Genomic DNA, 17,192 nt, shown 5'->3' on the forward strand with positions numbered 1-17,192 from the left:
CCCACGTCAGAAAGAAGTTTTAATAATTTAAAATATGTTGTTTCATTTTTACACGTGTTAACCTATGCTGAATGACATTATCTCACCTATATTTTGCAAAAAATAATGGGAACACTTTATTTGCATCTAATATTCTTTCCGTGTATATACAATCGCTTTTGTACATTTAATTTGATGCAGACCCCGAAATGGGACGACCTATGTATGTACACCTTTCAAAGAAATGATTTAATCGACTCTTAATGTCTGTTTTGGAGAGAGTGAATCGCTCACCGATGACCTGGATGATCTCAGCCAGCAGCACGCCGTCGCTCACATCCTGCTGCAGGTCTTTTATCAGCCGCTTGTGTCCCGATCTGGCCAAGTAGTGATTCGCCCAGTCCGTGTAGATCTGTCACCACGAAAAGAGAAAGTTCGTTTAGAAATCAATCCATCAACAACAACAACAACAACAACAAAAAAGTTTCTCACAACTAAGATTCATGACATTCATGCAAGCGCGACTGCGCGAGGACTGAGCACCGCGTCTCTCCTCGCTCTATTCAAATCCGCTCCATTGTGCCTCATTCAAGTTATTCAGCACCGATAATGCTCAAATTCTCCCGTCTGACATCACAGAAAAGCCCCTTCGCTGGGACAGGCGGAGGGAGACCCCGAGGGAGCTTAAATTAAACCTCTGAATGGGTTTGAAAGGAGTCATTTGTTGTTTTGCTGTTTGGAGCGGGTCTGTCCAAAAACATTCCCGGGTCCCCTTACAAGTGAAGAAAAGCGGGAAACAAGCAGTGCAACAAGTATTTAAAAAAACACGGAGCTGCCAAAACCGTCACGTTATTTTGGAAAATAAAGCTTCCATAAAAAACTATATTCCATAAAGCAGGCTAGTAGCCTACATTTATTAACAAAATATGACCATGGCTATTTTATACACGTAGTAGCTAGCTATTATTATTTTGTATTCTTTCTTACATATACCAAGATATTCTTTGAACTTACATATAAATACCATGGTATTTTCCCATTTGACTTTAATATCACAATCTGAAATAATATAAAAGCCAATATAGGCTACATTGCATAAGCCACAATTAAAGTGAAAAGTTTTTTTTTTTTTTTTTGATGTTTTGCAGGCTTTATGCACAATGCCAGGCAGTAGTCAAACACATTCCCACAACAGGGGTTGAAGAACTTGTGTTGTGTGTTTGATGGGTAAATAAAGCCCGTGTGTATTACTGCAGTGTTACTCATGTGAGGAATCAGTTTTCTCGATGGGAAAAACAGGTGCACCCCGAGTCCCTGTGCCATCAAAATAAACACACGCTACCCCTCGATCGCTCTCGCTGGAGTCATCTCGACTTAAAACAGCACACAAAGCCCATATAATTATGGAGAGCAATGACCAAAGTCAGTGCAGAAATGTACAAATCCAGCTCATGCTTTGAAGGTTTGTGGGTTAAATGAGTCAGATGTAATTAAAGGTGAGGTGAAGGCAGTACAGTGAACGTAAACATGCCTTCAAGCAACAAAAGATCGAAGTAACGCAGAGAAAATTACAGATCACACTTGTCTGTCAGACTGAACCTGCTCACCACCATGTAAACAATAAAATAGCTAATAATGTCATAAAAAATGTTGGTCAAGAAACAAATTGAGTATATATGCATTGCATTCAGTTTATGCGACCATATCAACATTTGTAACAATACTGTAACAATGTTTTTTTTTTTAAAATGCTGGACTCGCTGAAATTTTTACATGTATGTAGAATAACACTAAAACAGTGTTTAAAAAAGTATGCTAAAAAGTATTTGTTCAACAAAGTATTTAACTATTAAACAGATAAATATTTGAATATTTATCGTGATTTTCTATATACAGTAAGTGTCACTATACTATGCATTGAAAATGACATCAAAAGTGACAGTACATACATACATACATAGTGTTACAAATATTTCTACTTTAAATAAATGCCGTTATTTTGAAGTTTCTTATCATTAAACAATCTATTAAAAGTTTCCACAAAAATAATTAAACAGCGCATCTGTTTTCAACATTGATAATAATGAGAAATGTTTCTTGAGCAGCAGAATGATTTCTGAAGGATGATGTGACACTGAAGACTGGAGTAATGATGCTGAAAATTCAGCTTTGCATTAATTATATTTAAATATATATATATATATATATATATATATATATATATTTAAATAGGAAACAGTTATTTTAAAGTGTACGTATTTTTCAGACTATAAGTCGCACTGGACTATAAGTCACATTTATTTAGAACCAAGAACCAAGAGAAAACATTACCATCTCCAGCCGCAAGAGGGCACTATATGTGTGCAGTGAAGGCTTACAGAAGCACTGAGCAGCATAGAGCGCCCTCTGGCGGCTGTACACTGTAATGTTTTCTATTGGTTAATTTCTCTTGGTTCATGTCAATTTAATTTTGATAAATAAGTCGCACCTGACTATAAATCGCAGGACCAGCCAAACTATGAAAAAAGTGTGACTTATAGTCCGGAAAATACGGTAATATTTTTCACAATAAAGCTGTATCAAATAAATGCAGCCTTGGTGAGCACAACATTTTTCTTTCAAAAAAGCATTAAAAATACTTTTGAACAGTATTGTACTTGTCAAAAAAAAGTATTTATTTATGTGTAAAGAAAATAAATGTCTAAAACTGACTTTATAAAGTGAATGTAGTGTATGTATCTGTATGAAAGCAGTGTCCATTGGGACATTTTTCTTTAAAGCAAAAAAAAAAACTTCATACACATGCCATCTGAATCAGCACTTATGATGAGTTATGCATTGAAACATACTGACCTTTATATTCTGAATCACCGAGGCATGATGCTTCAGTCCCACTGCTGAAAGAATATTGTGACAATCCCTCATCTCTCTCACACACAAAAGCAGCACTAAGAAATCCAGCCCCATACAAATCCTGCTTTGTTGTGTGGATGTCAAACCAGCATCTAGTATTTCTGAGCTTGTGGCTCTGTACAGTCCACTCTTGACCCGAGCATGAGCTGTTCTCGGAGTTCAGACATGCCTTTAGGGCTGATTTGTCATGAACAACTCTGGAGAACTGAACAGGTGGCTCTAGCATGCATTTGCTGATGAGTGTGTTTAGCTACCTTGTGTGAGTAAGACGGAGAATATCAAACGGAGTTTCCTGAGTGTGGAAACTTTCAACAATTTAGCAACAGCTGTCACTTGGACTCATCTTAAAGCTCAAGCGGGAGGTAGAACACTGTTCAAAGGCTCTCATGTCAAACACTAATAACAGGGCTGTTCGTGTTAGTCACAGAATGAATTGTTCCCACAGGCAGATGCTACAGAACATCCATTCAGGTTGACGAGAGAGGTTTTAAATGATGCGGTACTTTGAGGTAATTACAAAAGATGAATTACTGAGGTGAATGTGAGGTCAGATAACTGCCATGCTAACAACTTAGACAAACATGCATTTCCATGCTTATTCAGGCTGGTTTGCAATAATTTATCTTCTGGACTAACTGTTTTTTTTTAAGAAACTGAACATTTTTCAGCAAGAACAACATTTAAGAGATATTTCACCAAAAATGAAAACTCCGTCATCATTTACTCACACTCAAGTTGTCCCAAGTCTGTGTGTGTGTGTGTGTGTGTGTGTGTGTGTGTGTGTGTATATATATATATATACACACACACACACACACACACACAATATACATACTGTATACATATATACAGTATACATATATACATACTGCACACACATACACTTTTTTGTCTGCTTAAATATAAAATTGTTTTTTATTATTTTTTTCAAAGAGTTTCTGGTCCCCATTAACTTCCATAGTATTTTTCCCAGTAAATGATGATAGACAGATAAAATTGGCATATCAATTTAAATTTATCAAAGGTGACAAAATATTCCAATCAAATCAGCATCACAGGAGTACATAAAATGTTAAAAGATCTTAAAATTAAAAACAGTTCCTTTTAAACTGTAATATTATTTTACAAAATTATTGTATTTTACTGTATTCAAATAAATACATTTTAAATAAATAAACTTTCATACTATGCAGCTAAAGTTTTACCTTCAAAATATTCTAGAGTATTTTAAATTCATTAATAAATGAGCTCAATTATAAACAATTCAAGAAGTAGTCACTGCATCTGTCTATATTTAATATGCACTCGATAGAGTGATTCCTACCTCTGACATCTAAAATTACTTTCATCTGTAAAAAACAAGGCATTGTTTTTTTTTTCATTGTAGTTTAACTTGAGGATTTACTTGAAGATTTTAAAGACAATCATTTGTTTTTCTTTGGAATAACATTAATCTGTGAGACCAGGAATAGAAGAAGTAGGAATATACAAATATTATGCCACTGAAATGATACAGAACATTATTGAAATTTGACCAGTCATACATGAGTCAATAAACTTTTGCCATTCGTTGCTTTTTACATATAGCTGACCTGCGTGAGGGAGCAATCTCTATAGTCCTTACAATAAAACTAATCTATACCTCAGTCAACACACAAACATGACAAAACTTCAGCTCCGCTTGCGGTAAATAGTGCAGTAAGTCTGGACCGTATCTATATACCTGCTGCATGAGTCTAAATATACCGTCCCGCTGCTTGCCTACAGATATCAGCAGGAATAGCCTTCTCTCCACAGCCGAGAGGTCTTACCCATTTGTAGTGATCGCAGGACGACCTGCTGCGGCGTCTTTCTGGGATGTACATCCTCAAGTTTAGAGCCATTCTGTTCTTACAGGTGAAGAGAGCTCATAAACACTGAAGCCCTGAGCCACATCACGCCTGTAATCAAGTCAGCAGTGTGGGGGATAATTTTAGCAGCCAAATGCATTCTGGAGCATCACTGAGAACCTTTGCTTCAGATATCCCTCTCTCTATGAGTCACGCTTAGTGTCAAATGCAGAAAGCCAGACATATCAGATTATGACTGCTTCACCTAAAAAATAAATAAATAAATAAATAATAATAAATAAAATAAAAAAAACACTAAAGCGTTGAATTTTTATTTTCAATTAAATTACATTTTAATCATAATTTGTAAATAATCACTAAATAATTCAAATAAAAATGTATTAATATTGGCGAATTAATATTGGGATTATAATTAATTATAATTAAGTTATTGTAATATACTGGAATTATACAGTATTTAAATAATTACTGTATAATTTTATTTTTAAATTACAGAATTACTGTTGAAATAGTACTTTAATAGTAAATTTTATCTGAATTATAATTTGCAAATAATCATTTAAAATAATTGCCAATATTTTAAATATGATTCTACAGAGTAAACTGAGATTCTCAATAAAATACTCAACTAATCATAATTAAGCGAGTAAATATAATTAAATAATATACAATATATAAATAATATATAATATATAATTGCATTTAATATTATTTAGTAGAACCATATTTATTGTTTATTTGTCTATTTATTTATTATTTATGATTGGTTCAACTCCTGTAGATTAACTAAGGATCTGTTCTACTGATGATTGCAACTGACTTTTCTTTCTTTCTTTCTTTCTTTCTTTCTTTCTTTCTTTCTTTCTTTCTTGTCTAACAAATTTTTCCCATTTCTTTTCATCTGAGCAATGATGTCTTCAGTCTGTAGATCTCATGACTAACCCAAATAACAATAGCAAACTCTTATGTAACCAGATGAATGCTTCTTTTCCTCATTCCCTATAAACACATTTCTAAAGGTTTACTGTTGAGCTTTAAAACTTTCACACAAACACACAGAATGTATATGTACACATACTTAAGCAAACACACACACACACACACACACACGTGTACAGAGAGGAGCAGAGTATGTGGGAGGTCTGACAGCTACTCGAGAGGTGCTGACAACAACCAAGAATGTGTGTCATGGTGGTGAGAAGGGTGACGGATGCTCCACAAAACCCCTCTGCACCTCTCCATCCCCCTTAAACTTAAGCTGACGCTCTAAACCAAACAAGTTCTGCGAGTTTCAAAGATTGAGCCTATTGCACTAGATCACGCCAGAACCTCAAGACCTGGCAAGTTTACTCACACACATAAAACTATATGTTGAACAGAACAGTATTGAGTATGGTTTTGTATGAATCTGAAGTTAAGCAAGGTGTTCTCTCCTGCCATCTGTGTTGTGTGGTGTGTGTCTGGTCCTGATCTGGTGAAGCAGTGGTGTAAAGTGAGTAATTCTGCTCTGGAGTGTCTAGATTAGAGCTCTAATCTAATAATGCACACAGCACAGATGCCTCATTTATTTATGCTCCTCTGGTCTTAACCATCCTACAAATTCAATTTCAAAAGCAAATGTATTCTTTCCTTCAGCTAAGCTTTCCGGGTCACTCCAACTTGACCTTAATGTTCATTATCTCGCAGTCAAGAGGGTCCATTTGCTGGACCTGGTATTTCATCAAAACTGTCTATCTATATCCTAGATATATGCTTCAATCCATCAAAAAAAGTACATATACACAACTAATCAAAAACATAAAAAAAAAAGAAATTGCATTTTGCTTTGCTCAGCAAGGATGCATTAAAATGATAATGATAAATGATAAAGACTTAAACTGTTTAAATAAATGTGGTATTTTGCACTTTCTATTCATCAAATAATCTATCAAAGAAAAATGTATCACGCTTTCCACAAATCTAATCTGATTCTTGTTGTGCTCAGAGCAACCATCTGCATGTTTTATGAACATTATGAAACCAAATCATGTTTTGGAGGTCAATATTTTCAGATCTGTTACCACGGCACATGCATCATAATTGATATGTAACACAAAATACATAATGTGTAAATACAGTTTGTCTAAATTTGTCTAAAAAGGGTCATCCATGTCTAATCTCAGAAACGTCCCTGTCTAAAAATGTTTGATTTGGTTAATGCTTTTTCTAAAGAAAGCCTAACACAAATAGTAATGAAAGCCATGCTATTAAATGCCAGGTTGGAGTAATACGAAAACTATCTGGAGCCAAATTACAGGAGAGAGAGCATCATTGGTTTATTTTTACACATACTGTAGATTGGTAAGATTATTAGTAAACCTGTTAACAGTTTAAAATTAGGGGGGAAAAAACAGTTATTAGTTAATAAAAAAAAAAAGAGTAGCTTCCTCAACACTGGAGGCTTTGTATTACATCTGATGCCGTGTGCTAACTGTGTATTGTCACACACTGTTCTTTATTGTGTCTAATGTGTGTAGCCACTTAGGAACAACCCAATGTTAGTCATTATCCAGAACTAGGACAGTCATTGTAACTGGGGTGAATAGATCTATTACACAAGACAGACAGAAAACCGCTCAGGAGAGATGCTCTATGGGAAATGAATATCCAACCCCTTGCTTTTGTCCTGTGACGTCCACTGGAAAACGACTTTTCAGATTTGTAAATAAAACTCATTTTATTGGAGATCTTTTTCTCTCTACTTCAAAATTCCATATTTAATTCAATGTTATTTGTCATTTCTTTATAACTATTTGTGAAATCTAGATGGAAATTTCTGAATGAAAATTGTTTTAGAGTATTTCCTCCAAAGTTTTTCAGCACATGATCAAAAAAGACCAACACACACACACACACAGAGAGAGAGAGAGAGAGACAGAGTCAAACTGAGAGCAGAGTATCCAACATACAGGAAAACACTTTAGGATTCGGCCATAATCACAGATCTTTTTTAGTAAACGATCAGAAAGAAACAGCACACAATTAAAGCTTCTCATCCAGTCAGACAGGGACAATAAAGAAACACACACTATTATCTACTGAGCACACAAGACAAATCAGCACAGTCCTTTTACCCGCATGACAACTCAAACAGACTCATTTCATCAAATTCTGGTGCACACACAGAGCTTTTGTAAATACTGAAAAAAGGTCTGTCCTTAGTTTTCTCATGCCCTGCACCCTGCATCTCTGCCGTGACCCCTAAACCGTAATTATACTCCCCGCGTGACCTAAAAGTGCCCTGCTTTTAAGTGTTTTCCCTCAGCCTGTGATCAGATTTCGGCCTAGTTAAAGTAGCCTTCCTCTCACCCATCAGGGAAAGGAAACCTCAACTCCTGAAGGTGAATGGACCATTTTAGACAGTTACCACACAAAAGCATGAAGATGACAGAAGAAAAAGTGTTTTCTCAATCAAAGAATCAGCAGAAATAAAAGCAGTCCTTTAATGCACACTCCACCTACTTAAAATAGACTAACCTAAGCTAGGCCAACCTAAAATAATAGCACTTTTAAAGAGACTTTTGATAGAAATATCTGGTAGGAGATTATAGACTTAAACCCCACACAAATTGTTCTTGTTGAATGATTCTTTTTAAGCATGCATGTAAGGAACATACCACGTATTAAGAAAAAAAGTATGATTTTTTTGGCCAATATTGCATATTTAATTGTGGACACCTATTTGCACCTAATTACATATTTTAGATATTTCTGCCATCGTCTACTGCAGTGCTAAATTAGCAGTAGACTGGCAGAAGAATTAACAGGAAAGTTCATTCTAAATTCTAAAATTAATTCTTTAAAAACTATTTCTTGAATACCATTTCTTATAATAAAATACGTTTTCACTTTCTTATAATAAAATACATTATATCTATCTATAAAAGACACTATCAATCTATCTTTAAAAATCTATTTTTATTATATTATAAATATATAAATATAATATTTATTTATTTTATTATTTTATTTATATATATTTATTATATTTTATTATTAGTCTTTTTTAATATCTTTAACATATTGGCTATTTAAAGGTTATTTGCTGGTTATTACTTTTTTAGTTAGGAAAGCTGTTACATTATAGACATTAAAAGGACAAAGTATAACTAAGAGCATAGCATATTTACATATAAAATATTGTTTTATCAAAATTAATAATTAATTACAGTACTTCATTAATAAAAAGAATAAATGGAAAGCTAAAAATGATTTATGTTAAAATTAGAAACGGCACGTGTTTTGCGCGTGTGGCTTTGGCCGTGTCCGCCGAGCACCACAAGCACTTCAAATGGCTTTGGCCTTGTGCGAACATGACAAGCTCCAAGAGCAGCTCTTGACTGCTGCCATGTCTGTGGTTTAGAGATGAAAGCGTGAACATTAGATTGATGAGAGCGCCAGCAAATACGACCTCTGGGACTGTGAGAGTTCAGTCGAGATTAAGAGCCACATTCAGACCAAACAGAAAGCAGGAAATGTTTTGCCGTTCGCACAAGTGCTGCTTTCAAGATGAAGAACTCGACACCTTGCTTCAATGATGTCTCAAAAAGTTCAGCGCCATCTGCGCCAACCAGAACACGCCACTTGACGACACTCGAGCTGCGGTCCTCAAAATAAACAGTGCACTTTTAGATTCAACGTATTCACACACGATCTGCCATCTGCAGGGCCGGGGCCGCGAAACGCATCCAGACTGCACTGAAGCGCCATCAGCTCTAACAGACGGCTTGATGTGGGGCTGTCTTCTCAGCAGGACACTAAACACTATTAACTACTCCTCACCTTCAACCACCAGACAGCTGTCTGCTCAGCCTGTGCTGTATGAATAAGTGATTTGATAGAAACCGATGCTCCCTTCTGTTCTGCTGAAATATGAATAATAACATTTGTAGAATTAGCTTCAACTCACAACAAAATGTAATATAACCGCCCAGAGTGCTACAGTATAGTATATATATTCGTAAACCTTTCATTGTACTAGTGCATTGATGGAGTATTAGTTCAGTTAGAACAGTTTTGTCAGACTAATGGTTATAGCACATATGGTCTGTGGTGCTCAAATGGATAATGTGGGTTCGAATCTGGAATACCATGGTATTTTTTGTTTAATGTCCTTCCTATGCATTCTCAGTAAACACCAGCCAAAAACCTGTAACACTAATTGAAAAAGGTATATGTGTAGTATTGATGTTGAACTGTTGGCGCTAGCAACACCAAGGTCATGGGTTCGATTCCCAGGGAAAACACTTGCGGGCAAAACGCTTAGCTTTGGATAAAAGTGTCTGGGAAATGTGTAAATGTAAATAGAACAATGCTGAAAAATGAGCAGTTTAAGGGAGTGGGAGAGAAAGGTGGAAGAAAAATAGATATGATTTAGAAATCTCTGCCCTTTGAGGTCAGTGTTGAGGTCAGATGACTCTCGATAGTAAATCATGTGCTCTTTTTAAAATCTCCCTTATTGCAATACACATAACAGTTCGTAAGGTCATAAAAATCAATAAACAATAAAGCTGTCAATTTAAAAGGGACTACTGTGGAATATATTTAATTAAGTCTGTATTAGATTGGACATCTCTAATTAAAAGTAGGCGAGATGTGCATCTCACCCTCAGATAAAGGGCACAGACCAGGATATTTAATGGTCCAATGATGAAGTGAATGAACGAATGTGAGGTGCTTTCAACCTTCGCTCTGTGTCTCTGCAATATTCACTGCTGATATTATCGGGTCACACTGACACGTTTCAGCCTCCATCACACACACATCCCACCTTAAACATATTCAGTTCACTGGCACTTGTGCTGGGCTGCACGTGTAATCCATAATTAAACAGCTCCCCTTATCACCTCATCTCCAGACAAGCAATAAGACGGCCTGCTTTTGTGGCTTTGACGTGCAGAGGATAAGACCGTGACACCAGCCACAGAAGCCAATACGGAGGGTGTGCATGGATTTAGAAAGAGGAAATATAAAGGGTGCTTTCAGACATGAAACCGAATTCTTTATAAGCCGAGCTGTTGCTGTATTATTATCTGTCAGATCGTCTAACATATCACTGCATCACAGCAAATACAAGCTGCAGCGTTCAGTTATAGTATTGTATAACATATAGTATGTGACTCTTAAATCCCAAATAAGTGAAAACTTGCAGTCTAGGTTTTATGGTAACGGAAAACATCATATGCAACAACAAACCAGAGCTTTTTGGCACATCGTACGAGAATTTAAATAAGTATGAATCCTAAAGATTAACTGCACTAAAGACCTGATTAAACATAAAAAGTGACCAGTAGCAGCTAAGAAATGTTTCACAAAAACAAAAACCTATATCAAGTTTTTTGAGTCACAGAAAATTTGCAAAAAACAACAACCAAAAAAAAGAAAAACAATGTAAACAATGTAATACTTGTACTATATATGGTTTAATAAAATACTTTTTACAGGTGACACCGTTTACATTATGTCTTTTTTATTTACAATTATTATAGTTTATATTATTATGTATATACTGTTTATTTTTCAGTATTTTACATTTTATTATTTACAATTATTATTTATGAATCATACACTTTAAAGTAAAAAAAAAAAATATTGTCCAAAAAAAAAAAACATTAATTACAGTATATATGTGTGTGTGTATATATATTTATAAATAAGAGTTTATGGGGATTTATTGAAGTCATAACTTGAATGACAAATAAATCACCAACAACCCAGCAACAGCTATTAAACCTCACACCCCAAAGAAAGTATTTTACCAGTTTCATGCTGAGATTGTTTTGATCCCAGCGCCACAGCATCACACTCATCTTCCTCTACCCTTTATCTTCTTTACTTCACCTGCCGGCGGTCCAGACACACAGATCCCATTTACAATCCATCAGAGGAGGAGAGCAGCATCCATCACAACCATCCACAGAAAGAGCGATTCAGAAGAGGCGAGGAAAGAATGATAGATTCATGCTAACGGAGAAAAGGAAGTTAAATGAACCTGGATCGAAATCAAGAGGGTGAGAAGAGTGGATGGGTACCAGAGATTGAGAGGAAGAGAAAGTGAAGCAGACAGAGCTCTCACCACTAATGCAGTGCCATGCTGCCTCCGGTCCGAAACACACACTCAGGGGAGGAGACACCAGCCAGCGTTCACATGAGCCAAAGCAAACCTCTGAAGGGGGTGGGGAGGAGAGAGCAGCTGGATAGGCAGTGCTCCATCAGCAGAGCGTGGGGGAATCCCTCTTTACCTCCCCCACACCATCTCCCTCCAACCATACCTCCCTCCCGGAGCACGACGCTCTGCCTCTTTATCAGCCAACTAAACTATCAACTCACAATTATCAACAGGTCAAATCAAAGGTATCACCTATGCAACACAGCTCATCTTTAGCTCTATAAGGCTGCAATTTTGTCATCAATAAATAATTTGTTCTAGCTAAAGAAAATTAAAATTAATATTCTGGTAACAATATTTAATTTTCAACTGAATAATTGAATGTGTATCTTTAAGGGGCAATTTACCCCTGGAAAGATGGAATTTTAATAAAACTTGGCTGTATATGCAAACCGAACTGAACCGATAAAAGGAAAAAAAGAAAAAGAAAAAGATTGATTTGCCAGTCTTTTTGACTAATTAATTACAAAGAATGGACTCTTAAGAGAAGACCTTGCACACAAATCAGCCCGCAGTGGTCAACACAATAGAAAGTGTTGCCTATTAATTGCCACCTTGTATTATTTGGTTGTGACCAATTAGCATCGCCAGCACAATTCAAGCATTCCAGAACTGTTAATGAAATCAAGCTTCATGAAAATAATTAATAATTAAATGGTCTAAACAACAACAACAACAAAAAGATTTCTTTAAATCTGTTCTCAAACAAATTACACACAGTCTCTCAGCACAGTATTTTCTGGATTGGGTGAAGAAGCTGTAGTGGTATTCTGAGAAACGTGATGCTCTTGAGATGGTGCTCTGCCTCAAGAACTGGTAAAGGTTCCAGAAATCCTCTACTCTAATGATATTGCGGGTAAAGGCTGAATCCCAAACCACATGCTCTTCCTCCAATATAGCACGCCAGGTTATGATTAGTGCATTCCAAATCACAGGACACTGAAACCTAATATTGCTCCTACAACTACAACAAAATATGTAGATATAACTTGTTGCGTAAGTATGAATAAGCACCAGTATTGACATTCTACTAAGTATACACTTTGCACAGAAGCTTGCATCTAGTGTGCAAACACAGTGAAATATCGGACAGCCAATCATAATATGAATAAGAAAATGTGTTAAAACTGACAAGATGATTAATGCATTGAGTGTTGAAAGGGCTGATTGCTCTAATGACAATCTAATATCAGGTCTGTGTGCTGTTGTGCAACATTTGTGTAGCACATCCCTGTCAACCTCCTGTAGACCCCGAGGCTCTGAAAACACAGAGGTCAGAGGCTTCTTTCTCTTCTTCTTCTTCTTCTTCCACAGCTGCGGTGCTGGAGTGTGTGCTACAGACTGCTGGCAGGAGCTGCGGCGCGAGACACAAGGTGTTCCCCGTGTCCAAGCTCTGGCCAAAAGCCACGCCAAACCACAAATTACAAGCCAAATTTCAGTTTCTGGGGATCGCCCAAATTTCTGCCCTCATTCCCACACTAAAGTACCCTGGAGGCTGCAAAATGAAGCATGTTTTAAAAATATACAGCACACATAGGGGTTCTTTATCCAAGCAGATGTTTTGAAATTGTGACAGAAGGGATCTACTTGAGCTTGAAGAGTTTTTAGTAGCGCTGGCAAAGCTACAGTCAAACTGAAGTTCGCCAAACAGCAAGCTATACTTAATATAAAGTAGTTACAAAAAAGTTGGGGGGAAAGTTAAACAAAAAACAGCAAACTTTTGTACACTGAATAAAATAAAATAAAATCAGAAACCAGAAACACCAAAACCAGAACCATTCAGTGTTATTTTAGTATCAATTATAATACTTAACAAAGTAGTTGAAGTTAAGCAAAAAATAAATAAATAAATAAATTTCGTCTTCAAGATTCTAACAAAACAGCAAATTACTTTGCATTATATTAAACAAAATAAGATATAAATAAATAAAATGTAAGAATATATATGATAGTATATATTTGGATGAACAGAAATAATAAAACTAGAACCATTGATCGTTATTTTAGTATTAATTATATAGGCTACTTAAAAGCTTATTCAACATTTTAATACATACTATAATAATAATAATCTAAAAGTCTAAAATCATCAAAAAGTTAAATTAGTTTTTGTTTACATTTTTGTTTTTTCGTTTTAGTTTATGTTGTACGTCCGTTTATGATTGTATTACTTTTTTGCACTATTCCTATTCAGCCTTTAATTTATTACATTTATTATTTCAGTTTTAGTTTGAGTGATTTAAGTACTTCAACTTATTTTATTTCAGTTAGTTTCAAGAAGTAGTTTTATCTATCTAATGTTCAAATTTTATTATAATATAGTATATTTTAATTGTATTATAATTTTAGCTGAATTTCTATGAATTTTTTTATTAACAACAACACTGGAATAATGCTAGTTTTATCAAAGCATTTTAGTTTCAACACTGGACTTTTTTATGGATCAGCTTTACTGCACATCAAGAGTTGAGTCAGATCTCAAATGATTTATATAACACTTTCCTCACTGAATCAGGCTCATAAAAAGCTAATTGTCTCTTTATAACTCAATCAAAGTGTGAGAAAAACACACTGAACATTTCAGCAGATTTATTGAGCTTCTGTAGTGGCGAGTGATATGTGACGGTCGCTACATGTGTCGGGCAACAGTGAACAAGCTCATTAAAAAACAACAGCTTTGAATCACAGAGTCCTGCTCGCCATTCATTGTGTCAATGGATGCTAAAATAAATCCAAGTATGTGCGGACAATGCAGGGGCTCACCCTGTGGAGAGGCTCTTTGTTTTGGGAGACCCCCATCATCTGCTTTTCGGGGGGTTTAAGGGCGGATGGGGGTGGATGGGTCCCTACTGCCAGGCTGTCAGGGGGTGGGTGGGACATATGGGCTTCTCTGGGGCTCTGACACAAAATCACAAGGGATTCAGAGGCACCCTGGGCATCCCGAGAGAGAATAGAGGCTGTGGTGGAAGGGCTGGAGTTGTTGTGTGAACTCAAGACACTTGTAAAGAATGTCCAACTGCTGTGCTGATGTCATGTTTCTGGAAGATAGGATTTTAGCGTTTTCCTAGTAAACTATATATATATATATATATATATATATATATGCATAAATTAATAAAAAAAATTAATTTATATATATTATATAATCTATTATAGAAATCTATTAAATATAAGCATACATAAAATATTAAAATAAAGTAAATATACAAATGTAAATCAACATTATTTTTATATTTTATTACACTATTTATTACAGTCTATATATTTTCAAACTTTTGCTGTGCTTGTTGATTAAAAGAAGAATCCACATTGAGTTGCGTTGTGGGAAATCATCACAGTAACATCTGTGGGTGGTTGCCATAGTAACCAACTGGCTAATGAAAGTGTTTTATCCAGAAGTCCTGATGAGGAGTGATGTTAACATGCTGCTAGATGTACAGTGAACTACAGCGCAGACAGCAGTAACAGTGATAATGAACCAAATAATAATAGGATAATATGTGACCCTGGAGCACAAAACCTGTCTTAAGTCGCTGGGGTATATTTGTAGCTATAGCCAAAAGTGCATTTTATGCCAAATTATTGATTTTTCTTTTATGCCAAAAATCATTAGGATATGATTATTAGAAGTTAAGATCATGTTCCATGAGGATATTTTGTAAATTTCCTACTGTAAATATGTCAAAACTTCATTTCTGATTAGTAATATGCATTGCTAAGAACTTCATTTGGACAACTTCAAAGATGATTTTCTCAGTATTTAGATATTTTTGCATCCTCAGATTCCAGATTTTCAAATAGTTGTATCTTGGCCAAATATTGTCCAATCCTAATAAACCATACATCAATGGAAAGTTTATTAATTCAGCTTTCAGATGCTGTTTCGAGAAATTGACCCTTATAACTGGTTTTGTGGTCCAGGGTCACATATGTGCTTAAAAAGTGTATACAAACAAATATTTACAAAAATTGCATTAATCCAACTGGCGATTAAGAAGTTTAATAAGGTTGTTTATCTAAAAGTATTTTTTTAATTATTAGTATTACAGTAGCATCTATCATTTACCCATTAACTCCAGATATCTGAATACAAAAGCCAGTTTGGGCTGTTTCTATTGGCTCATTCAATCTGAGCTACATTCAAACCGACCTGGATCAGTCCTACTGACGCTAAATGCAAATAAACTGATCCTACCCAGAATCCACCTGCTCACAGTGAGGACCTAAATCATTTCAGTGGAGCCTCTGTCAAAGCAGCTAGTGTTCAACAACGTATATCCCAGCAAACATCACATCTCTCGCTTTCACCCGGCAAAATCAACCTACAAAGGTCAAGCAGTTAAGGCTTCATCAGCTGTGACCTTTCACCTCGACCTGTACACAAGTGCATGCTGACCTTTACTGTTGTTCACATCGTTTTGTTTTTGCATGATCAAAAAGTGTAATTACATAGGATTTTATTTTGTGAAATTCCAGGTTACACTTTATTTTAAAGTGTTCTTGTTACAGTTTAGTTATACATTTAAGTACTGAGCAATATTAATTAACTACAAGTACTTCCTATATCATTAGGTTTAGGATTCGGGTTTGGCTTAGGGTTGCTTGCATGATTTAACTATGCATAATTTATTGTTATTATAATAGTAAGTACATAACATGTGTAAGGACAACTTAAAATAAAGTTTAACCAAATATATAACAAAACAGAATTAAATAAATGAAAAAAATTAAATACTGAAAATATTTAAAATTGCCTGTCTTTGCAACTTTTATCTAAATGCACTAATTTACTCTGGCTGTAAAATGCATCTAAAATCTGCCACTTTTCATGATTCAATCAATTCCTCAGAATATCCCGTTTTACTCAGAAATACATCACATTATAAAAAAACTTGTAGATTAAATAAATATGTTAAATAAATATCAAATTAAACACAGCAGTGATTTGACACTCAAATTGTTACCAAAAATAAATAAAAAATAGCTTAATGTAAATAAAACAATCTTTTGTTGTGCATGAATTTCTGCTTTAAAGCTACAATACAAACATCACGTTTGAGCTGTAAATGTCCACAGAGGAATCCCCGACATCTAAATAAAAATTGTAAGATTCGCAAACATCTGCACATCTAAACCATCTCCCCCTTTCATCTATTTCAGTCTCTGCCTGTTCGTTATGCCCGACATCATCTATTTCATATGCAAATTATAGCAAGACTCTTTAAGGAGAGAAAAAATAGACA

General features: G+C 35.2%; 1 protein-coding gene across 7 annotated transcripts in view; it reads right to left on the reverse strand.

Annotated features, from left to right (window-relative positions):
* LOC132117369 (neuron navigator 2-like) overlaps positions 1–17,192 on the reverse strand; it is a 197,556-nt gene that overhangs the window by 65,561 nt on the left and 114,803 nt on the right. For 4 of the 7 annotated variants that reach the window (XM_059526645.1, XM_059526653.1, XM_059526630.1 and 1 more), the window contains one exon: positions 274–391. In XM_059526645.1, the coding sequence (XP_059382628.1) occupies positions 274–391 (118 nt within the window). Of the gene's footprint in view, positions 1–273; positions 392–2,832; positions 3,055–4,703; positions 4,791–11,539; positions 11,777–17,192 lie in introns of those variants that run through there. The other 3 variants (XM_059526675.1, XM_059526666.1, XM_059526659.1) reach the window with 3 other exon arrangements.

Source organism: Carassius carassius, chromosome 3 (assembly GCF_963082965.1).
Source record: "Carassius carassius chromosome 3, fCarCar2.1, whole genome shotgun sequence".
Taxonomy (NCBI): Eukaryota; Metazoa; Chordata; class Actinopteri; order Cypriniformes; family Cyprinidae; genus Carassius; species Carassius carassius.